The sequence below is a fragment of the Myiozetetes cayanensis genome, unplaced genomic scaffold, assembly GCF_022539395.1.
Source record: "Myiozetetes cayanensis isolate MyiCay16 unplaced genomic scaffold, myiCay2020 scf32, whole genome shotgun sequence".
Lineage (NCBI taxonomy): Eukaryota > Metazoa > Chordata > Aves > Passeriformes > Tyrannidae > Myiozetetes > Myiozetetes cayanensis.
This window is the reverse complement of record NW_026087544.1, coordinates 4362411-4386850: the sequence shown is the minus strand read 5'-3', so window position 1 is coordinate 4386850 and position 24440 is coordinate 4362411. Positions and strand designations below refer to the sequence as shown.

The 24440-nt window shown below is 49.9% G+C and overlaps 1 protein-coding gene across 3 annotated transcripts; it reads left to right on the top strand.

Annotated features, from left to right (window-relative positions):
- Window positions 1-855: 855 nt before the first annotated feature.
- Window positions 856-23521, top strand: CUNH6orf89 (chromosome unknown C6orf89 homolog). 3 transcript variants are annotated; one of them, XM_050326814.1, is made up of 8 exons: window positions 856-919; window positions 4411-4618; window positions 5968-6133; window positions 16489-16643; window positions 16941-17062; window positions 18088-18214; window positions 18481-18604; window positions 19055-23521. In XM_050326814.1, exons 2-8 carry the CDS (start codon window positions 4430-4432, stop codon window positions 19138-19140), a joined length of 969 nt encoding a protein of 322 aa, XP_050182771.1. In that variant the 5' UTR covers window positions 856-919; window positions 4411-4429; the 3' UTR covers window positions 19141-23521. The 3 variants fall into 3 exon arrangements, with proteins under 3 accessions (XP_050182771.1, XP_050182772.1, XP_050182770.1); XM_050326815.1 differs by lacking the exon at window positions 856-919 and adding an exon at window positions 1485-3979; XM_050326813.1 differs by lacking the exon at window positions 856-919 and adding an exon at window positions 1485-4074.
- Window positions 23522-24440: the final 919 nt, after the last annotated feature.

The following is a 24440-nucleotide window of genomic DNA, read 5'->3' as shown; positions in this document are numbered from 1 at the left end:
GGTGGAGGGAGGTGTTATGGATGTGTGGGATCTGGCTCTGAAAGGCTTTGGGGGTGCTGTGTGCTCAGGGGGTCTTGGTTACTGGGGGGTGTTTGAATGTGCTGGGGGTTCATGCAGGTGCTGTGTGGGGCGTCTTAAGGTGCTGGTGGGGTTTTGGGGGTTCAGGTGGTTCTTGGGGCGTGTCTGTGGGTACTGGGGTAGTCACACAGGTGCAGGTGGAGGTCTCAAGGTGTTCATGGGCTCAGGTGGGTCCTGGGAAGGTCTGATGTTCCAGGGGGGCTCAGGCTGGTGCCGGAGGGGGGTTGAGGGTAATCATGAATTCAGGCGAGTGCTGTGGGGTGCTGTCTCTGTGTTCTGGGGTGAAACGTCCAGGGGGAGCCTCAGGGGGACTCTGGGCTCGGGTGGGAGGGAGGGGTCTTATGGTCACGGGCATGGAGGGACACAGATACTGGGGGGGATGAGGGTGTCCCGGGGCCAGGGGGTGTTGAGGGCACCGGGGGGTGGCGATTGGGGGCACGGGGGTGTTGATGAACCCCTGGAGGTGATAGGGTCACCGAGGGGTGTTGATGGAGGCACCGGGGATGTCGATGGACCCCCAGAGGTGATGGGGGCACCGGGGGTGTCGATGGGGGCACCGGGGTGTTGATGGAACCCCAGAGGTGTTGAGGGCACCAGGGGGTGTCGATGGGGGCACCGGGGGTTGTCGATGGGGGCACCGGGGGGTGTTGATGGAGGCACCGGGGGGTGTCGATGGGGGCACGGGGGGTGTCGATGGACCCCCGGAGGTGATGGGGGCACCGGCAGCTCCCGGGGCCGTGGCGGAAGAGGAAGCGGTGGTTGCGGGTCCCGCCTCCATCGCGGGCGGGCCGGGAGGAGCCGGAGCCGGCTGCGGAGCGGGGCGGCCCCGGGCGGGCACCGGGTGAGGCCGGGGGCGCTCGGGTGGGTGCCCGGGGAGGGGGAATCCTCGGGGGTCCCGGAGCGCTGAACCGCGACCCCTCCCCGTGGGCTGGGCCTGGGGGGGCTCCCGGGCTTGTGGAGGCCCGAGCCCGGGGATGGGGATGGGGATGGGGGGGGGGTGTTCTGCAGCGATTTATGGATTTATTTTTAAAAATAACCCCCTGGCTGGGGCTCGGAGAGAAAGAGGGGCGGGGCTGTGGGGCTGTGGCCGGGTGAGGGTCCCTCCGGAGGGGTTTCAGCCCAAGGCTGGGACCTGACCCTGGGGCGGCATCAAGGGTGTTAAGATGAGAATGCATTATTATATATATCTTTATTATCTATATATATTTACACAGACTTATTTCTATATGTATATACATATGTTTATTCTATATTTGTATATTTATATCTATGTATATATACATATTGCTACATATGTGTTTATAAACATAGGTGCACATTTCTATACGTGTGTTTATAAACATAGATACATATTTCTATACGTGTGTATAAACATAGATAGGTATTTCTATATGTGTATATAGAGATATATTTTTTGTTGTAGGCTCACCAGCAAGGCGTGCAGGCTTTCTCTTTAAAAGGGAAAGACTCCTCCAGCAGCGTTTCTGTCGAAATATTTACCTTCTAAAGCCTTGGACTAAACACCCACTGCTAGAACTGGGCTCTTGGGTGCAAACCCTTCAAGCCAAGGGCCATCGCTGTTTCTGTTTGTGGAGAGAGGCTGCTTATTCCTCCCAGGGTGGTGGAGTTCATAAAAAAAACAGAATAACATATGGGTTCCTCGTCTAAAGGCCTTTCTCTGAGGGGTTTGCAAGGGATAAGGCCAGCTCAGTGTGTGTGATGGTACAGTAGCCTGTTGTTAATGGTTTTGTCTGGTTTATTGTGGGGATAGGAAGGGACATAATGGGTTTGTTATTTGATTTTTAAGGCCTCATCTGTTCTCCCAGCGATGTGGGAGCATAATGCCTTATTTCCTAGCTGAGGATTGAGTTACTCTTGACTCTGTCAAGGAGCTTTGTTGGGTTTTTAGTGGCTTGTCTACAAATGTAAATGTAGAGGAGTGGGAACTGGGATGTATCTCAGTAGGATTGTAGTTGTATATTGCTCCATATATTGCAATATCTAGTTGTATCACAGTAGGATTCTCATGCTGTTTGGAAAGGGGGAAACCACCGTGTTTGACAGCATTTCTGTGGGGATAATTGTTGTAAGTGCTTCCAGGCAGGTCCTGCAGGCAGGGGAAGCTCGATGAATCCGCTGGAATTCGGCACGGGACAGCTTCACACGTGAGAGGTTTGGCACTGGGGAGCCAGAGGACACCAGATAACCTTTCAGACCATTTAGCACAGCAGTTACTGCGTCAAGGCAACTGGAGTAATCAGGGAAAAAAAGGGCATTTAACATCCTGCAGATGTGCTGGCTCTTGCTTGTTCCATGAATCAGGGTATTGCAGGAATGAAAGTAAAGCAGTGACTTGTTTTTATCATTCGTGTGCGTGGCAGGTGCTTTACAGACCAGAAGAAAAGGTCCCTGCCTTGGAGAACTTAATCTATAATGAGATATTATTGATCCAGCCTGCTTTGGGGCAGCTTTGCTTGCCCATGGGGCTGCTCAGATGGTAAGATCTGGGACAAATATTTGCGTGGAACACAAGGAATGTCGGTAGAAGAGGGCCAGGAGCTAATTAACCTGGCAATGTAGTGCAGTGTGTTCTCATTGTGCACTTGGGGTTAGGTTTTAATTTGGCATTTTACCCTTTTGGTGTTTGTAAGGCTGTGGCTAGAAATTTGACACTAATGTTAACAGAACATGTGACATTAACTGCTGGAGTTGGATGCTTAGGCAGCTGCTGACCAAACAAATCAGGGTTATTTTCCAGCCAGATAATTTTCCTGATCTGATTCACCATGTGACCACATAAACAAGTGTGCAAGAGCAGGACAGGGAGCTGATCTTGGGAGGAGAGGAGCAATGGCTGAAGCTGGTAGTCCTGTGAAAAGTGTGGGGGTTTTGAAATTACGCCCTAGCACTGCAGAAAAAAATACTTTAAAATTGCCATTGCTGGAGTTCTGACTTTTAGGAGCACGTGGTTTAGGGGGAGAGCTGTTGGCCAGTGCTATAAAGGCGAATCAGAGTTCAAATTTGGTTGCTTGAGTGGAACATCTTATTTTTTGGAATATCCACACATAGGTGTATGGCTGATTTGTGCTGTGGGGGCAGCCAGAGTGAGTTACAGCTGAGCAAATCTAAGTTTAGGTGGCACTTTACACCAGGCTTGTCAGCATGAGCTGGTTCCTGAGGTCAGGTAGTCTTAGAGCAAAAGGGGGGCAGTGGCCTGATTTCCAGCTGTGAGTATTGATTGTCCTTCTTGTGTTTTTACGTGCTGGTCCTCAGCCTGTGCTTTCAGGGCAGAACATTTCTAAACTCTCTCTCCCCAGTTGCCCCAGTTTAGACCAGACTAGAGTTACCCAGCTCAGAAACAAGAGGCAAAGCAAAACTTGACAGGTTCTACCATTCCCCCAGCGGTGTTTTTCCAAGGCAAAATGTCTCTTTAACAACGGGATCCTCTCATTGGCAGCTTTTTACCTTGTCCAGCAATTTATTTCCATCTTTTCCTCAGCCCATCTGCTGCTCTTGGTAAGGCGAGGCCTTTGTGGCAGAGGACGAGTGGGAGAGGAACATATTTCTTTTTTTTTTTTGGCCATTCGGTGTTTTCTTGCTCATAGATGTGTTCTTACAAGCTCGTGTTCTTGCTGATGTATTTAGTTCTGTGGCATTTCTGCCTGTGACGACCTGCAGGCAAATTTGGGAGAGGAAGGTGGGAGCTTTGCTGCCTGCAGAGCAGCTGCTATCACACGGTCGCTGTTACTCAATAATCGGTTGGCCTGGACATCAGGTTGCGAAAATTTAAACAAATTGTAAAACTGCTTGAACTTTGCCCCGCACATCCTGCTTGTTTCTCTGTCCTGTTCCTGTTGCTGACTGTGTGGGGGGAGTGGGGATTTCAGGAAAACAAATCCAGGTTAAAATAAGCGACTAACATCACGGCGCGGGAGAGCTTAACGTGGCTGCTGCTGCGTGTGATGATCAGCTTTGTATTGTTGGCTTTTGTAGTGGGTGAGCAATCGCTTTATGGGACGGATTCATTTGGAGCAGATGAATAACTGGAGGTTTCATTGATTTCTGGGAGGCTTTGTTCATTTACATAAGCCGGGAATCTCAGCCGGTTCTGCTCTTGTCAGGGAATTTCACGGCTCCTTTGAGTCCGCGGGAGATGCTGAACCAGCAGAGGCTGTTAGGGCTGCAGCTGAATGTTGTGCTGTTGGCTGGGAGCAGGTTTGCTCCAGGAGAAGCCTTCCTGCTTTCCTGGGCATTGCCATGTTGCTGGGATCCCTGTGCACACGCTGGGCTTGAGCTGTGGGATTTCTGCTAACGCACCGAATCTTTCCACAGGGATTTCTCATCAGAGGCCATGGAGCTCTCGGCCAACGAGCTCAGCATCTATGACAAGCTCTCAGAGACGATTGACCTGGTCAGGCAGACGGGCCACCAGTGTGGCATGTCAGAAAAAGCCATTGAGAAGTTCATCAAGCAGCTCTTGGAACGGAACGAACCCCAAAGGGGCCCTCCACGGTACCCTCTCTTAGTGGCTCTCTACAAGGTAAGGTGGCTTCTGTGCACGCACACATCATTTGAGGGTCAGAGTCTTCCTTTTGCACCTGAGCCTTTTATTTCCCCCTGCATTTTCTTGATGAACTTTCCAAGATCTTGTGTTTAAAAAGGTGGGAAGCGTGGCTTCCTTCCGTCGTGCCATGAACTGGTTTGAGGACAGGAGACCAAGATTTGAAATAGCTCATGTGTGCTGAAAATTTACCATGTCAACACCTTCCTCTCCCTTAAATTATTAAATAATGAGACTTTGATTCATTTTTCAGGTAAAGATTCCCTGTGTTGGCAGTCTGAGTGGAAATATGAGGAAGGAAGTTCTCGAAGTTCAGGGTTGAATAATGAACCCAACTCTGACCCTGCCACAAGCTTCTTCTACCTGCCTTTATTCTCCTTCTAGTCTATAAAATAAACCTGTTACCATCACGCTTGATGCTAGGCAAAAAATGTTTTGAAAGCCTTAACTAAAAGATGCTGTAACAAGTTTTGCAAAGTGGGTGAAAGGATGCTATTGTTAGGTAGGTTTGAGATCACAGAATCCCCAGGCTGGTTTGGGTTGGAAGGGACCTTAAAGATCATCTAGTTCCAAGCCCCTGCCATGGGCAGGGACACCTTCCACTAGAGCAGGTGTTTGCTACAAGGATTAAGACCTTCCCACTGACATAATACTCAGTAATACTTCATGTCATCTTTACAAAACCATCACAGTGGTTTCTTTGTGGGAAAAAAAAAAAAAATCCAAGCTTTCTTCCTCATGTCCTATAAAAAGCCCTGAAATGAGGCAGGAGAACAGGGAACGGCAAATTTGAACTTTCAGCTTCTGTTCTTGTTTTTTTGCTGTTGATTCAGTTTGACTTTGGCCGGGGGGTGGGGGGGTGGGGGGTAGAAATGCGTCACCTCATCTCTGGGAGGCTTAATTTGGGATTCTGGTATGGAGGAGGGAGCTGGTGCCAACTCTGCCAAAGTGTTTCGAGGCTCGACGGATGTTTGCGAAAGCCACGGGGTTTTCCTCGTGTAAGAGGGGTGGCAGGAGTGCAAGTTTTTATTTGATTAGGTGGGAGGAATCGGAACTATCTGTAGATAATCCTCATTGATCTCCTGCTGGATTATTTGCAGTGCCGAAATACAGGAGCAGGGTTGTGTGGTTTGGGTTTGAAGGCTGCTTAATTTCATCCCTAATAATAAAGCTGAGTGACAGCTCTGTACATAAACAGCACTGCAGCTGAACGGGGAGCCACAGCAAAAATACCAAGTGTTCACCTCGCAGCCACGCAGCCAGAAGGTGTGTCCTGGTCTGAGGACTCCCTGCAGGATAGCTAACTCTGTGCCTGTTTTCCCTCACAGGGCCTGCTCACTCTGGGGTTGGTCTTGCTGACTGTTTACTTCGTGATCCAGCCCTACAACCCGCTGCCTCCTGAAGCTCCGCTCTCCAGAGCCCAGGCCTGGGGCTCCCTCATCGGCCACATCCGGCTGCTCCCTCTGCCCATCGCCAAGAAGTACATGCTGGAGAGTAAGGAAATGATTCCTCTGCTGTAACATAAGCCTAGCAAGAAAATACCAACTTAAATACCAAGCCACACGAGTGTCTCCCAGGGCACCAAATAACAAATGTGCTGCTGGCTTGGCATCGTGGTTTTCTCTCTTGCTATTTAAAAATAGCATCCTGAGCTCTGTCTGCATTGGGGCTGGAGCATATTTTCTCTCTAACTTGGTAATTTCGTTCTTGCACGTTCTCTTTTCCTTGCTTTTAACACCTCGGGTTTTTTCTTCCTCAAGAGCTCCCTTTCCTCTAGAAATGTCTGCAGTTCTGAGAAGCAGAACTGAGATAGCTCTGCTGGGTAAATGTCACCTTTCCTTACTTTTTCTGAGTAATGCAAAACCAGTTTCTCAACCAAATCATGGTATCTGTGAGCAAAGTGTAGAAACCTCAATGTGTGACCTGGGTTTAAGGAAAAGTAGTTTTTGTCAAGTGGTATATTGGGAAAGGACTGGGGGCTTGAGTGCTGTGGTGTTTATAGCAGTTAATATAACATTAAGGGCAGTGTATGTGAGGAAGTCAGATAAGGGCTCCCTAATGAGGTGGCCCCATCAAAGGAGAGGAACATCATAGATTTTCCTAGAGTGGCATAATAGAAATGGAAAAGTTTGGGTATTTCTCATTCTCAGTTAATCATTTCCACTGACTTAGCCTGGGCTCTGCCTCTCTGCTAAAACACAAAGACTGGCAGTGAGGATAAAGCTGGGAATTATTTGGAGCAGGGATGTGGCCCAGTATTGATGGTCTGTCAGCTCACTGTAAAAACAAACTCCTGTACCCGTGCTCTCGATGGGTTTATATTTAGCTTGGGCACCTCATTGTGTTGGAGTTGTCTGTGCTGGCTCTGACCTTCCTGGCAGAGCTAAAAAGGGCTCCCTGAAATGCCAGCACCATTCTGCATTCTCTGTGTGTGTCTCCCTCTCTTCCCCTGACGTGGCATTTCTGTTGATTCGGGTTTCTATGGGTGGGACAGGGTATCCCTCATTGTTCCTCTCCTTCCTTGTACACTGGGATCTCTCTGGGAGTAAAAAAAGCTGAGGAGATGGCTCTGATAAGCACCTGACATTAGGAGCCTGCTTATCTACTGCATTTCAGCTTTGCCATGAGTGAACACCAATGGAGATGGAAATTTTAATGCTCATTTCACTTTTCACAAGGGCATGGAGTGACAGGACAAGGGGGAATGGCTTCCCACTGACAGAGGGCAAGATTAGATGGGATATTGGGAAGAAATTGTTCCTTGTGAGGGTGGTGAGGGCCTGGCACAGGTTGCCCAGAGAAGCTGTGGCTGCCCCATCTCTGGAAGTGTCCAAGGCCAGGTTGGACGGGGCTTGGAGCAACCTGGGATAGTGGAAGGTGTCCCTGCCCATGGCAGGGGATGGAACTGGATGAGCTTTAAGGTCCCTTCCCACCCAAACCATTTTGTGATTCCATGATATTTGTTCCGTCAGATTTTGTCTGGAAAGTTGACAGGCTCTTCCTTCAGATACCACAGGGTTGGGATGAGGAGAGCCCAGGGAGGTTCCTTGGGACAGCAAAAGGTTTGTAGGACAAGGGCTGCCTGAAATCACGAGCATCTTCTTGTCAAGATAAATAAGAGCAGGAGCAATTCTAGGCTCAAATTTAAGGTTTGGGAAAACAAGCTGACTGGTGAGGAGATTGGGAAACGTGGAAAGGAACAGGGGGAAGAGGGAAGGGTGGATGCAGAGGAAGGATGTGATGTTGTTTAAGTGCACATAAAATCCCTCACGCTTCTGTGAGTCCTGGAAATCTGCAGAAGTGGTGAGCAATAGGGTGGGCAGCAAGCCAGTTCTGGGGAAAGGAGGAGAGGGGACAAGGGGATGAGGCAGTTGCCACCCTTGTTTTTCCACAGCATTAGGTTGTGATGGAAGCCCCAGCATGTCCCAATTAACACACTGACTAGGGATGGCTGGGCAGACTTTGATCCTGCCTCGGCAAAAGGAGACCCTGGCTCTTGGAATGGGAGAGTGCAGCACCCAGCCTGAACCTTGGCTGGGTTCCTGTGGGAATCCCTCGTGTCCTGGCTTCCCAGCAGGCAGCTGCGGCCACCAGGGCTGTCCCAGTGACACTGGTGTCACCTTCACAGCTTGCTGCTTAGAGGACACTGGTAAAGCCATCCAGCAGGGATCTGGAAGGGGGAGTTTCATGGCGTGGGGCTGAGTGGTCTGATAAGCTCTTTCAGCCCTGCCTTGTGCATGTTTGTATTATTTTGCCCCTAATTTTGGCCTTGTGGTCTGTTGAAGGGAAGGGGTAACACTGCATCTTCTCATCCTGTTTGTTGCTGGGAGGTCTTGCAAGGCAGGTCTGGTGTTCCCTGCTCACAGAATCCCAGAAACAATTCTAACAATAGGATTGGAAGGGACCTCTGCAGATCACCCAGTCCAACCCCCCCTGCCAAGGTAGGGCCACCTGGAGCAGGAGACACAGGAATGTGTCCAGGTGTGTTTGGAATGTCTCCAGACAGGGAGACTCCACACACTGCCTGGGCAGCTGTTCCAGTGCTCTGCCACCCTCAGAGTAATGAAGTTCTTCCTCGTGTTGAGGTGAAACTTGTTGTGTTTTAGTTTATGGCCGTTGCTCCTCGTCCTGTCACTGGGCACCACCAGACAGTCTGGCACCATCCTCTTGGCACCCTTTGGAGATATTTATATGCATTAATGAGATCCCCCCTCTGTCCTCTCTTCCCTAAAGTGCACGTTCGCACCGAGCAGCAGAGAAAGCCACTAACGAAGGGACTCCGTGTACAGGCTCCTCTTCCTTTCCTTACGCGGATCCTGGTGGATCTCAAAATTTTGAGGGGGCTGAGGATGAAACTTGGAGCTTTCTGTGCTCGGGCACCAGTTCAAATCCAGCTGGGGCTGTTCTTGTTGAAAGCCACCTGTTTGTCAGTTTGGAGGCTGCCTGGGCCCACCGGCAGTGCTGGCAGAGTTCCCCCGTGGCGCGGACGCGGCCCGGCCGGGGCAAGCGTGGGCGCACGGGTGGTCTGGTTCCTTCCTCGTGGGGCTGCAGCCGGGGATGTGCTGCCCCTCCTGAGCTGTGGGGCAGCTTTCCTGTGTCCGGGATTGAGGTTGGAGCCCGGTCCCCTGGTAGGTGTGGGCTGAGCGGCCAGGTTTGTGTTGCAGAACAAGGGTTGCTCAGTTGCTTGGCTTCCCCCAAGAGCCCCACGTCAGAGCGGGGATGAGGCTTTGGGAGGAGCAGCGGTGCAGGATTCGCTCCCTACTCCCTCCTGCTCATGGTGACCTGACCTCCATCCTTGTTCTTTCACCTAAGAGCCATGCTGTGGGTGACAAGGGCTGCCTGTCTGTCGGTGGCTGTGGGTGGACCTTTGAGCAGCCAAGGTGAGGAGCAGCATCCACAAAGCTCTCGTGCGTTCAGTTTGTAGGATTGGGTCCAAAGTAAATTTCCTTTTTGCCTGTTTCTGTGCTCTGTTGCTCCCTGGCTTTCTCCCCCACCAGATCAATCCCATATTAAACCTAGTGTTCCCACCCTTTGTTTCTTCAAAGCTGACCCTCAGACCCTTGGATTTGGCCTCTCCTTCAGCTGTTTTCCCAGGGCAAGATCCCTTCAGCTGGGGAAAAGATCTGTGGAAATGTGGTTTGCATTTGCTCTTCCTGAGCTGGTGTTTATGCAGAGCTTGTGAAAGGCTCAGTGCTGGGTCACACTGGCTGTTCCAGGCCTGCAGCTCTTGTCTGGGTCCATCAGTGCTTCACGTAGCCCCAGGGAGGTGATGGGTTGTCAAACCTCTGGGTCTGCCTGCTGTACAGGACACAGTGGATTTTGATGGGCATGTGGGTTAACTCAAGGCTATCTGATGCTATTCCAAGGAGAAAGTAGGGTCTCTGTAACCTGGATTCATTCCTCTCCTCTGACATAAGCTGGGATGGCAAGTTATTCCCTCTGTGTTTCAGTTCTCTGGTGCAAAATAGGGGTATGAGTACTTCCCTCTCCTCTGCAAACATGAGGAAGTAATATATGAGCTCTCAAAGTCTGTAGTAATCAAAGCCAAATGAAAAGGGGTTTTTCTCTTCTTTTAAACAGAAGTTTTAAAACCACAGTGGTGATCACTCTACTTGATTTCCAGTGGTTCTTCCCTTTGCAACTGCGTGTCATCTTTATAGCTTCTTCAATGTCTAAATGTGAATTTTGATGTCAGCTGGTTGGTGGCTGCTCCCTGCCAGCCACACAGTGATGTGATGGGCAGAGCATTGAGCTGCTCCCGGATTAACTTGTGTGTCTGCCCGTGGTAAGTTCAGTCCTTGCAGCTCAAAAACCTCAGCAGAGCAGGTCTGTCCGTGGGGTACAGGCTGTGGGCCAGCAGTGGGACAACTTGCTGATAGCAGGGGGCTCTCATGACCTCGAGGAAAATCCAGCTTTGCTTCTCTGAATGAGCCCTGGGCCTGGCCATGCTGATCCAACACAGCTCAGAATCAGCTGGGCCAGAAGCTGCTCAGCACACCTGGAAAAGGGATGCTGTGCAAGCTTGGGAGAACACTCCTTGTGTTAAATACTCTGTTTTTGCTTAGACCCATAGGGCTAAAATCACGTTTATGGGGTTCATACATAATTATTTCAGAGCAAGGAACCCAGCTGGAGGAGCAGTGTTTAGCAGCACCTTGTAAATGGCCTGGCACTGTCACTTCCCGAGGCCTGCTGGGTGCCAGAGCTATTTGTGGGGACGGGTCACAGCAGGCTGGGTTACTGGGGGAGGAGAGCAGCTGGTTACTGGGAGAGGGCAGCAGCCTTTGCCTCTTGGCTGGCCACCTTGGGTTTAGCTGGAGGCTTGCCTTGGCTCCTGGCCAGCTCCTGTCTTCTCTCTGCTCTTAACCCTTTGCAGGCAGCCTGTGAGGGGCCAGGCACGTTTCCTTTCTTTCCTCTGACTGCAGCCTTGCAGCGTGTTCATCCTTGGCACAGCTCTGTGCAGGAAGGGAGCACATCCAGCACTCCTGCCTTGCACAGGGGTGGACTTTCTGCTCCTTGAGTGCAGCGTGGGATGAGCAGCCAGGTATCCAGCCAGCCCTTCCCTTGGGGGCTTTGCAGCCCACGCTGTGTCTGACCCGTGGGGTTGGGGGATGTCTGAGCCCAGGCAACGTGGGCCTGCTCTAAATGAAGGGTTGCACAACAATCTGCTTGGGAGGTAAGGCAAGGATCTGATTTCTAACTTGTTGCCTTCAGCCTGGCCCTCTCCTCTTGCTCGCAAAGGATGTTACTTTGTTTTTTCCTGAGGGAAGTCAGGCTGGTTTTTGCTCTTGTTTTTGTGCCTGTTTTCATGCTGGAGCGTTTGGAGGTGGTTGTGGGTCACAGCAACTGTGCAGGGCTCCCTCCCATCTCTGCACAGCTGCCAGTGTAGCTGCTCTTGTGTGTGTGTGTGTGTGTGTGTGTATAAACAACCCTTTTATGATATAACCTGAGAGACCAACAGACATGTGTTGGCTCGTTCAAAGGGCTATAAAAGGGCTGACTTGGCAGTGCAGGGCGGTGCCAGGCTGTTCATGCACCGTGTTACTTTGGCCCCTGTTCAGCCAGTGCACTGTTTGTTTGCATTTGCTGGCAGTAAACTAACTCCAAATCATCGTGGTACCCTGGCACATGAAAAACTCTTCCTTTTGCTCCTCTGTTGCGATGCCTCCAGGATTTCTTGCTTCCTCAGTTACAGAGCAAGTGAATTCTCCCTTCGGATTTGCTTCCCTGGAAAGAGCACTTGCCATAGGGGGCCTATTGCAGAGGCATTTAACTGCCTGGCAGAGCCCTTTTGTGACACACACCTGTCAAACCTTTCACAGGCTGAAGCCACTAGCAGGCAGGTGACAGCAGCTGGGAGGGATTTGTTTCACAAGCTGTTCCTCCAAGGCAGATTGTTGATGCATCCACTGCCAGAGCAGCACAAGCTGTCTGGGGCAGGTAACCAGAGGTGCAGCTGGAGTGGACTTTGGATGCTTTCCTGACAGCTTGACCCCTGCCTTCTGTTTTCTCGATTGGTAGGTGCAGATTTCTCCTGGAAATAATGCTCTCTTGCCCCAGTGGACTGTGAATTCCTCTTGGGCTCAGCTCAGCAGACTTGATTTCACAATGTCTCGTTGGATCAAAATCATTTTCGTGCTTTGCTAGAGACTGACTAATCATCCTTGGGCTGTTTGAGCAGCCGGTACCCATTAGTGAGATGAATGAGTAGTTCTTCGAGCTGTTGACTTCTTACCCAGAACAACAATAAAGGTTCCTTGATGGGTTCATTTGTGGCTGTTATTTTGTTCCTGGCTGTTCCTAAAAATGCTATGAACCAAACTGGGAGGTACTTTCTTCCCCTGGCATAAATACATTCAATATGCTCAGAGAGACAATAAAAGTTCAATATGAGGAAGGGGTGAGGATCTTGTGCTGAGCAGGGACACTCTTTGTAGTATATATTTAAACCCCTACTGTGATGCAGCCCTTAATCAGCACTCCCAGGCTGTAATTAATAATCCTTATGTTTCCTGCCTGACTTACTTAAGAACCCATCAGTTTAGCCTGACTTTTGACATGACATTATAAATGATCAAGTTAATTTTTAGCCTAGTGAAGAATTTCAGCAAGATGGAGTTTGGGAAACACTGCTTGGGCTTCAGAGTGCTCCAAATGCCTCTTCCAAACTCTGCCACAGGGTGATTACAGAGCTCTGAATTTCTACAGCTGTAAAGTAAGAATGATGGGATTTACCTGTGTCAATGTACATGTACAATGGACCTACAAGAAAGGACAGAGAAATGTCTGGGAATATTCAGTGCACAGCCATTCTTGGGAGCTCCAGGTTCATCCAAGGCTTGCTGGAGTTGCTTGAATACTTGTAGGACTGGTCCCTGGTGAGGTATTTGGTGGGACTGGGGAATAATCTCATCCTCAGCAAGAGGAATCTGGGATTTGGAACCAACCTTTGCAGGTTCTGGAGGTGCTGCTTAGTGCATTAACCAGACCCTCTGGGGAGCTTCCTTGGATTTAGCATGGGTGATGGCAGCAACAACCCCCAGAGACACATCACCTGGGGGCACTGTGAGGTCCTGGAGGAATCTCCCTTCCCTGGGATCAGAATTCCCTGTGCAGACCTGGCTGTCACTTGCCTGCTGGACATTGTTCCAGCCTTGCAGTCCTGAGTGCTGGGGTGCAAAGCAGCTTCGTGAGGAGCCAGCAAGCTGCCTCAGCACCTGCAGTTCTACACACAGGAGGTTTTGTGTTTTCAATACTCTGTTAGGGTCAGGAGCAGCCCTTGGCTCCGTATCCTGCAGGAACAAAAGGATACAAAAGGTTCCCTCTGAACCTGCTGCACAGACAGGCTGATCCTGCGCCCTCCATATGGTCCCCAAAGAGAGCAGGACTTGCTGAGATCCTGCTCCCAGATCCACGTGGGCAAGTTTCCATAAGTTAATTTGCTTTGCTGCAACAGGCAGAAGCAGGGCCAGGTCTTCCCAAAAACCTCTGAGCTTCCAATCTGATTGTCCACACCCAGCATCTCTGGGGCTGTGCACACACCCCCTTTTGTAGTGCTGGGGACAGCCAGAAATTTGGGAGATCCTCTGTGAAAAAGGCCAAGGAGGGCGGGGTACTCATTTTAAATTGATGTTGAGTTGAAAATTATTTTTCTGCATAGTGGAAAGTAGAGTCATAAACTCCTTGTAGCATTAATCATAGATGTGTTTCAAGGGAAAGTTGTTATCTCTTGGTCTGTGCTGTGTTAGCAGCTGGAAATCCCAGCCCTGGCTGTGCTGTCAGGAGCTCTCCTGACACAGGGGAGAAGACAGCTCTTGTTCTGGAGAAAGAATAACACATAAAAGCAAATATTAGGTGGGTATGGCTGGTGGGAAACTGAGGTTCTGCTTGACAAGGTGAAGGCTGCCCCTCAGAGAGGGGTGAGAAAGCACAGGGAAAGGTTGGTTGGGACTGGCCAGTGTTTCTTTCTGTCACACAATGGACAGTTCAGTGTAACAGCTGCTCTCCTGCACTCCAGCTCCACGGGGATGGTTGCCCACGCCCAGCACTGTGGATGTGAGTGGATGGGACCGTGGTGTGATGGTTGTGCTGGGATGGAGAGCCCATCTTGCGTTCCATCCCCGCGCAGAGCACGGACAGCGCGCTCAGCTTCCACCAAAACAATCCCCCGGGCTGTCTGGGCAGGGTGATAATGTAAAAGGAATGCAGGGAGGGTAAGAAGAGAAAATAAGCATCCTGGGTAAAATCCTGCCTTGGTCCCCAGTGTGCAGTTCATGTTGGCTCCTCTGTCTCTCCTCCCGCCCTCCCTGGGAAGGGCAGGCTCTGCCCATACTTGTCATGCCAGTCACACACATGCTGGTGCACAGACTAACACCCTCCACAATAAATCTAAAAGATTAATTACCAAAAAAAAAAACCAACAAAAACACCCACCAAAAAATCCCACAACCCCACTTGCAGCATTTGAAATGCATCTCAGCCGTGCTCGGTTATTCATGGGGAAAAGAAATCACCTCCTGAATCGAGCAATTGAGAATGCAAATATCCCAGCCTGGCTCAAAAGAGGAATCAAGCTCTGTACTGTCAAGCTGATTAGCATCCCCTTGCATGGGGTACTGCCCTGAGCCCAGAGAGAAAATTTGGGGACAGCTGTGCTTAATGCTCTGGGATGAAGTTTCTGAGTTTTGCCCAGAGAGAAATTATAGTCCTGGTACTCCCCATCTGATGACAGACCATAAGATATGTTTTCTTGTTCAGTTCGGGGCGACTGCCCTTTCTCTGGTGAGATCTTTCAGCCCTTTGTTTCCTGTCGCTGACCAGCTGTTTTTTGTGAGTTGAGTTTTTTTGTTGTTGTAAAATTGAAGCTTTCTGCAGGCAGTGGAACAAAGATTTGCTTTTTTCTCTTGTGAGCAGGGAGGGAAAGTACGTTGGAGCAGTTTCTCATGGGAGTGGGACTTCTGCTTGCAAGAAGGATTTTACACTCTGCTTTGCCTTTTCTCCCCTTTCCCTGAAAGCAGCATAGATGAGTCTTCCAGAAAGACTAGGAATTATATCCTGAGCCCTTTCAGTCCCTATCCCAGCAGTGGGGTGGGAAATGCAGCGTCTGGGAGTCGACTAGAAATATTCGGCAAGAAACAAAATGAATCCCAGTCTGCTCCTTGTTGTCATGTCCCAGTGAACCTAAATCCTCTATAACATTCCTTGTTGCCTGTTGCAGATGTCAGAGGGGAAAATAAAACAAGAGCTTTCCCATTAAGTGCCGTTCATCTGTTATTTCCCACGTGCAGGAGCGGGAGCTTGGCTGGAAATGGTGATGGCAGTAACAGGCAGATCGTGCGTGGTCTTTTTTCCCCCAAAAAAAGCTGCTGTGCATCCTTGCTTCCCAACTCTGTTTTTCAGACAGACCTCACTCTTTTTTTTTCCTGCCCTTTTCCATCCCCTTTGTTTCCTGAATTTGCAGCAATGAGCTGTTTTGACACGTGCTGGGACGGGTGGGCCTGTTGTGAGAACAGATCTCTGGATGTTTGGTGTGAGTTGTGTCCCAGGCCCTGGGTTTTTCCTCACCCACCCTGACAGATCAGGAGCTGGGATCGGTTTGCTGCCACTTCCCAAGTTAAACATCTCCCGTGGGATTAAGGCAGCAGAACCAAGGCTATTGCTGCCACAAAATTGGTGTTTGAAGTGGAATTTCCATGAAGCTCTCCTGAAGCTCTCAGAACCTTCTGCTGTATCTCCAGCTATGAAATTTGTGTCAGAGGTTTAGGTTGGACCTCAGGAAAAGGTCCTTCCCCCAGAGGGTGTTTGGGCACTGAACAGGCTCCCCAGGGCAGTGGGCACTGGGCAAACATTGCCTGGGATAAAATAGTTCTTCATTAACACAGAGGTAAAGGGGGATGGTGATTTCAGATATTTCCTAGCAGGGTTCCTGGTGCCAGCTACTCTTTCCAACCTGGATCCTTTTTTTTTTTTCTTTTTTTTTTTTTGTCTGCTGGGTATTCCCTTGATAACACATTTGGGTTGCTCTTTTGCTTATAGACTTGTTTCAGTTTATTACACTACATATGATGGTTGTCATCCTTCTGTTGATTATGAAAGGATATGCCTTGTGAACAGAGAAGTGGAATTTCCATGGAGCTCTCCCATTTCAGCTGTACCTCCAAAATGTGCTGGGAACATTCTCTCAAGTTCCCTGCCCGGTGAAGCTTGTTCTTTCTGAGTTACAGCCATCAGAAACTGCAAGAAATCTCAGTGTGTCATGTTAGGGTTAATGAGTTTTATCATAGAGTTTGTCTCCTTTCCATTTTCGTTTTTGGTCTTAATTAAACACATTTCTCTTGTTTCTTCCCAAGAATGCCAGGACTGGTGGGCAGCAGGTTGCAGACAGAACACTTCTGCACTTCCTGCAAACTGCACAGTCTGTTCTGCTGTGAAAAGCCTTCAGATAGTGACAGGCTCCAGAAAACTATCAGAAGAGCTCCAGAGGCACCAGCCTTTTCTAATCAAGGTAATGCATGGATTTGTAAGGCTGGGTGATTACTCCCAACTCTTCAACAGCACCAGCCCGAGACCCCCGCCCAGTATTTTCATCCACAAACTCAAAACTGCTGCTTGAGCTAGAACATATGCCCTAGAAGACATTTCACCCCAGTGTAAAGGTGTGGGGGGTGAGAGTTCACTCCCTTGGCTGATGATCATTGCATTTGGAAACTTAGCAGTTTTGGATGCTCTTTGGCAGGAGGGAAGTGGGAGCAGGGAGGAACTCTGGGTGCACAGCTTTGATCTTTGTTTTGTGTCCTTTAAGACAGGGCAGCATCTCTCCTATGAAGAACTGAAGCATTTGCAGTCCCAGGATCCAGAACTGGCAGAGGTTATAATAGAAGAAAATTCAGCTGAGTTGTGGAGCTGCCCATTTTCCTTTCCCTGGTGAGTCAGAGACAAAACACGTGAGAGATGGACACAGACTCTGCCTGTGTGAACCACCAGTGCTTGCAAATTGCATTTTAGCTGGAGGGAAGGAGAACAGGAGTGGGTTACAGGCTTCTCTCTGCTTGCTGGCACTGATTTGTTCCAAGACTTCCACACTAAAAATGGAGTGTTGTGGCTTGGACTTCAGGTGTTGCTCCTCTTACAAGACAAAAATATCCCAGTGACTGCTCAGTCCTGTTCTTCAGGCTGTGCATTAATTATCTGGGCTGTGGTTTGATTACCTGAGGCAACTGGTTCACGTTTCTGATCACCCCTGTCTGCTCAGTGGGAATCCCCCACCACTGGTGCTGACTGAGGAGAGATTTTGCAAACACTGAGGAGTAACAGAAGGCCAGGGCATCCTGCACATCGTGTTTGGTCTGAAAAAATGGCCAACCCTGATCCTGCCCCCTCTTAACCAGAAGCTTTTTGCCAAAGCCTTTAGTGTGGCCACAAGACGTGGAAAACTCCGAGCTCTCCCAGGCTGCAGAGCAGGCGCTGGTAGAGGGATGGTCAGGGTAGAGAAGTATTAATCATGTCAAAAATAACAAACCCCACCCTGCCTTTTCCAGTTATATTTCCTAGTCTAGAGGATAAGCCTGGATCCCCCCTGGCCTCACCATGTGGTTTCAGTTATGGTTGTGTACAATGCCACCTCTCTGCATCTTTTGTAACCAGTGGATCCGGTCAATGACTCTGATCATTTCAAGGCAAGAAGAGAGGGAAATTAAGTTTAGCCATCCAGCATGATCTGTCTGTTCCCTGCTGATGTGGTCCTGCTGCAGGAACAAAGAGGAAGATAGAAAGGAGCAGAGGTTTAGAGGCTGAGAGGTGGAATTTTGCTCCCAGCTCCCAGGACTGGTCTGTCATGCTTTTATCAGGCACGAATGTTTGTGAAGAATTTTGTCAGGAGAGTATCTTTTAAATGCAGACATTATCATTGTGTGATAATTCTTTAATATGGGTTGTTTTCTTCTGTTTAGGAACAAATCTGTGAATAAATCTGGGATTCTGCGGGAATTTTTACGTGCACCCTCTTTGCTGTCCTTCCCCAAGACAGTGTCCCTGGAGAGCTGCTTCCTCATCCGCCACCCAGATTTGGGGAATAAGGTGAGAAATTCATCCCAGAGACATTATCTCCCTGACTGTCAGCTGCCCTCCAGCAGCTCCAAGTCTTTGATTTGCATTTTCAGCTGATACAATCCTGAAAAGAATCACTTAGGGTTGTATCAGTTCTGTCCATCCCTGTGTGAAGTGATTCTGTGATTCTGTAATCTGGGGGTACCTGGGGGGAGCAGCAATCCTGGCCCCTCGTGTGGTCAGGCAGATGCAAGGAAAGCTGGCCAGGCTTTTGAAATCCTGTCTTCTCATCCTAGAGCTACAGCCTGCACAGCCTCTTTGTTGTTGGAAGTGGGCAGCTCACCCTGACTGTTGCACCTCTGGACTCGTGCAGAGGACACTGTGAGGTGTTCAAGGTGGAGCTGGAAGCTGGGGATTTGGGTGAGTACTGGAGCTGTGGTGTGCAGGGACTGCTGGATCCCTTGGAGTCAGGAGGCTGCTTCCAGCTGGGTCTTTTTCTGAGACCTGGGGCAGTGGTGTGTGCCACTGCCACCTCCAAACTGGTGTGTGTGCCACTGCCACCTCCAAACTGGTCAGTGCTGTTGCCACTCCCAAATTGGTGTGGGCCTGCTTGTTGCAGTACAGAGGATGATCCTTCTGGATTGGGAGTTTGTAGCCTGGAACACAAACAGTGGGATGCCAAGAGGTGCTCAGTGTCAAAATGAGCAGTGTGGGCTACCCAAGACACGATGGGTATCACAAACCCAGTGTTCCCTGAGGGAAATGTGTCTCCAAAGAGCTCCAGCATGCACACAGCCCTTTGTGGGAAATGGGAGCAGTCATTTAAGGATGGACTCATCTAATGTGGCCTCTCCATTGCCTCTCCCAAAGGTTATGCCAGCACAGATTACTGGACAATGAGCTTCGTGGCCAAAGGGACAGAGCCAGCAGTGGTTTGTGACGGAGCTGCCAGCTAAGGACAGAGGAGAGGGAAAACAGAGCTGTTCCCAGGACAAGAAGACTTTCAGCTTTGAAGCTGAGGCAACGTTTTGAGAGCGAGCTGGGGCAACTGGGGCAGGCAGCTTTGCCACCCTGCATGTTTACAGTGTTTAAAAATGACTGTTTTCCTGACCCTTGAGGTAATTCTTTGCCTTTCCTCAAATGTGTTTTGGGAGAAGCTCAAGCTATTTATGACTTGCCCTGTCCCCTCAGGTAAGCCCTGGGTTTGCAGCAAAGGTTTTTTTTCCAGGAACAGCAGAAGGATTTCTCAGGATGAGATTCACCTTGTGTCCTTTGTGGATTATGGCACTTCTGAAACTTCCTGGGGGGGGAAGTTGGGAGTGGAGGGGGTGTGTGACATTTCTGTGTACATTCCTCCTGAGGAGGAAGCTTTGAGCCTGTCTTGTCAGGCCAGTTCTATAAAGGGAATGAATCAGTGACGTGTCCCAGCCTCACCCCACCTCTCCCTCACATCTGTGGCTGTGTCTCCCCCAGAGCTGATCCCAGCTCTCTCCTCCCAGGCTGGGGGCAGCCCTGAGCCTGAGAGTCTCTGCCCCTTGCCCACTGTATCATTCTTGTACCAAAAGAATCTCTTCAGGCCTCTCTGTTGTGATCACTCTTGTGGTTCTCTATCTGCAGGTTGTGGGTCAAATAGTAACTGTGCTTTTTTTCCTCTTCCACCTCCTTTCCTGCAAAAAGCACCGATGCTCATGTTAGTGGTGCTGGGAGTGCAGGAGTTCTGGATGGAGATGGGGCTGGGAGCAAGCAGCTCTGTGCAGGTTTCACCTGAGACACCCAGGGCTGCACAGCCAGTTGCAGCTCCTCGTTTTGGGAGGCACTGCCTGCGTTCCCAGCCCCGAGGACCTACGGGAGCACCTGGAAGCTCCCTCATCCCTGGCGTATTTTTGTACCAACTCCTTCCAGACCTGGAGCTCTGCCTTCAGAGTGAAGGTTGGTTTTTCCTGGGTCCTTTCCAAGCTGCCTTTGCATGTTTCCTGCTGCTGGAGCACTGCTGTCTGCAGTGCCCTGAGAGAGGCTCGGGTTCAGTGTTTGCAGGCTGCGGATGCTGCCGCCCCTTCCAAGTCTGATCCTCTGGGTCTGATCCCGCTGCTGAAGATCATTTACAGATGTGTCAGGCTGAACTCATAGGCCAGGGCTGGGGTTCAGGACATGCTCTCACACTTGTTAATATGGAACTGGGAGGGGTTTTGGTTGCAAGCGAGTTAACTCCGTTCTCAGGAGCAGGAGCCTTTCTCTCTGTAAATATTTTAGGTACGTGTGAAATGACAGATTGGAAAAATGTCTGTCCAGCCTTTGTTTTTGAGAGAAGGGGAGCAAACATCGTACTAATCTTATTAGGGGCTGACAAAAGCCGCCAAGTGGGATGACCATGTCTGGCTCCTGTACAAGGATAAGGCAAAGGACAGTTCCTGCTCCAAAGAATTTAGTCTGAGGCCTTGACACTACAAACATTTCTATGCATAACCCTTGTTTTTCTCCTGTCAAAACACTGAGAACAACCCCAGCAACTCTGTCAGTCTGTGTTAATAACCCTCAGTGCTGGCCCAACACACACACCAGATGTAGTAGAACCAAAGGGGGAGAGTCTGACTCTCTCGGGATAGAAAGGGACTGATCTAATTTGTAGCAAAATATTAAAGAGAATTGGATTAATAAGATTTCCATTAGTATTCTCATTGCTCGGGGTGTATTTTACATTCATGACACTACATGCAATCTTGTACATGCCAAGACACACACACACACCCCCTCATCCCCCTCCCTCCTCTTAAAGCCTGGGTCTTAGTTAATGGAAATTTGGGAGTTTGGTGATGGCAGAATCAGGGCCTCGTTAGTGACTGTTGCTATTTACACTTTGGCAGCTTCTCAAATCAAATTCAAAGGCTGACAAGGTTCCTTCACCTCTCACTGGTTTTGTACCTGACCCATTTTTGTAAAGCACTTGCTCAGAGATGCTGCTGGGGCCTTTCTTGCTGAGATTGCTGGCGGTTGGGTGACGCTGTCACCGCTAAGTGTCCTTGACTGTAACTCGTAAAAGAGCCGTGGAGACAATTCCCAAGTGTCTGTGATGCATTTTGAGAGTCGCACTTAAGCCATTGTGGCTGTCTGGCTCTTTCGGGAAGAGGCAGAGAAAATGGATCTATTTACGTTTAATCTGTTTAGATTTGGGGGGAGGGGGGCAGGAAAAGGGCAGGTTTGTGCCTGTTTAGCAAAAGTGTTCTCACGTGTTGCTTCTCCCCTCCTCAAAGAGCTGCAGCTGGTTGGACAGGAGCTGGTGAGTGTGGCCTGTGTGTGCAGAGCAGCTCTCCAAGTGCACTTTATGGGCTCTGCATAAGTTTCCAGCTCGGTGTCTGGGCGATACATTGCATATGTCCCAGCCTCGCTCCCTTCGGAGTTTACATCATTTGTTTTTAAGCTTTCCAGTATATTTTCTCTTCCTCTTCCAAAAGCTGTAAGGAATTAGCTGCTAAACTAAAACAGGAGGGCAGTTCTCCTGCTGATAAAGAGCCGATTTTGGCTGAAGCTGCCGAGCCCCAGCCTGCAGCACAGCTTCCAGAGCAGCTCCTGTCTCCAGCTGCCAGAGGAGTGGTGCTCGCACCTCCGGCACCGCAGGGCGAGGAGCCAGGCGGGAAACCTGGAGGTGAGGCCAAAGTGGCAAAACGTGGATGGCCAAAAGGAGGTTTCGATACCTTTAGCTGCAGGTGAGCCCTGGTGGTGTTTCTCATCCAGAGCTCCAGCTTTACAGAGCCCTTGGAAAGGCTGCAGGAGGCTGGGACTTCCCTAGAGAGCCCGGTGAGGCTGAACTGGGGGGGATGGGGCTATTTCTGCAGCTATTCTTGGTGACAGATCACAGAGGGGGTGTCCCACCATGGTCTCCCTCACCTCAGCTCTCCTTTGGCACTCACTGTGCTGGTTTGGACAATCCCCCACTCCCACCCTGCCCAGCTCAGAGGGGTTCCCAGTCAGCGTGTGCGTCCCAGTGTTTTAAAATCCCTTTGTGCTTCAGAGCTCGTGTTCTGTTGGCTGGGAGATGGATTCCTGCTCACCCAACGTCCCTCAGGCTGCAGAGCTGCTCTGAAATCACAGCAGAAATCGGTACTACCCCCAGGCAGAGATGGGGAGGGGTCACCTGTCACCTTGCCAGGCTGGAAAGACGGGCTGTGCCCCGTCAGCTGGGCAGGAGGATCGTGGTTTGAAGCTGCTTCCCAAAGCAGGGGTCACTGACCGTTGCTCTCAGTCCTGAACTCAGGGTAATTGAAAGGAGGAGAAAGGACTATTATGATTTACTTCAGTACCAGGAAATCAGCAGCCCCCATGGGACAGTTTCTATTGATTTTTTTCTTTCTTTCTTTTTTTTTTGTTTCTTTTCTGGTTTTTTCCTCCCCACTGGCACTGCACACACTGATTCCCCCAGGGCTCCCAGCCTCAGGCTCCCTTTGCACCACCCTGGAGAGCTTTCTAGAGGCAGATTTCCCGTGAGTCTCTGGACTTCAGCTTCTCCCAATAGTCCTGTTTTTCCAGTTTTCTGGTGGAGAAGCTGGTAAGGCTGGGCTGGATCAAAGCACCTCCCTCCCTTTGTGGCGTCCTGGGCTCCAGCAGCAGGAGCATCCCAAGTGAGAGGAGTTGGGAGCAGGGCATCTCATGGTAGAGATGTGAGCTCTGTAAACATCAGTGTCTCTCCTCCTGCCTTGAAACCCCTGGTTCTCCTCAGTAATGCTGCTCCAGGAGGGAATTTTCCACATCCACCCAATTCCAGGCTTGGTGGTCCATGTCCAACCCCATGGTTTCTAAGTGAACCAAACGCTTCCTGGGGTGAGGCCATTTCAGTGGGTGCACAAAGAGCTTTTGCTTCCTGCAGGCCAAACTTTCTCCTCTTGGTAAATTTTGTAGGTAGAGCTCAATATTCTCCTCTTCAGGATCCTCTTCCTTTTAAAGGGCAGATTCAGTGTCCTGCTGAGTTAGACAAGGGAGATGCTGGACTTCCCCTTTGCTTTGGACATTCAAAACAAATGGCAGGTGATTTATTTTTAGCATTATCTCTTCGTCTTGGGGAGGGGAGCCACGTTCTAAAGGCTCAGGGGTGCTGGGAAGTAAAGCTATATATGCATAAAGACTTTCAATGCTGAACACTAAATTCAGTGGTGGATTCAAAAACAAAAAAGAATGTAAATATGCACTTAATGCAGAATTTTATGGATGGTCATAATTTAATATATTGCAAACTTTGTAAATACTTGGGAAAAGCCTGTAAAGTGTGTAAATAAATGAGATTTGTATGTAAAAAGAATAAAAAAGTTTTTACTTTTTGCAATTAAATACAAGTGTTAATGCACCTTTTCCCTTTTCCTGATTTTCATTTTTGTGTTGCATGTCAGCCACTGAGAGGTCATTTATCCCTTTTAGGGCGTTTTTTCTACGTGGAAGGGTCATTTTAAATGAAAAGCCAGAACACCTTTTGGTTTGGGAAAAAGAAACTGCTGCTGTGGGACCCTGATAGGCTGGAGAGTTGGGAGGAGAGAAAACCTAAGGAGGTTCAACAAGAGCAAGGTCCTGTTATCCCTGGGGAGGGATAACCCCAGGTACCAGCACAGGCTGGGGGTGACCTCCTGGAGAGCAGCTCTGTGGAGGAGGAACAGGGTTTTGAGGGGGTCCTGGTGGGTGACAAGCTGATCATGAGCCAGCTGTGTGACCTGGGGGCCTGGAAGGACAAGTTGATCCTTGGAGGCAGTGGGAAGAGTGTGGCCAGCAGGTCAGGGGAGGGGAATCCTGCCCCTCTGCTCTGCCCTGGTGAGGCACATCTGCAGTGTTGTGTTCAGTTCTGGTCTTCACAGTTCAAGAAGGACAAGGAGCTACTGGAGAGAGTCCAGCAGAGGCCCAAAGCTGATTGGGAAAGTGGAGCATCTCTCCTGTGAGGAGACACTGCAGGAGCTGGGCCTGGTTAGTCTGGAGAAGACTGAGGGGATCCCATTCATGCCTGGTAATATCTCAAAGACAGGTGCCAAGAGGACGGTGCCAGACTCTCTTCAGTGGTGCCCAGCGACAGGACAAGGAGCAATGGCCATAAACTAAAACACAACTAAACTAAAACACAACAAGTTTCACGTCAACATGGGGAAGAAGTTCTTTCCATGGAGGGTGGCAGAGCACTGGAACAGCTGCCCAGGAAGGGCGTGGAGTCTCTGGAGACAGGAGTTGTCCTGTGCGTTTGTTGGCACCAGCCACAGTTGTGCCTCTTCATCAAAGGCTCCATACGTGA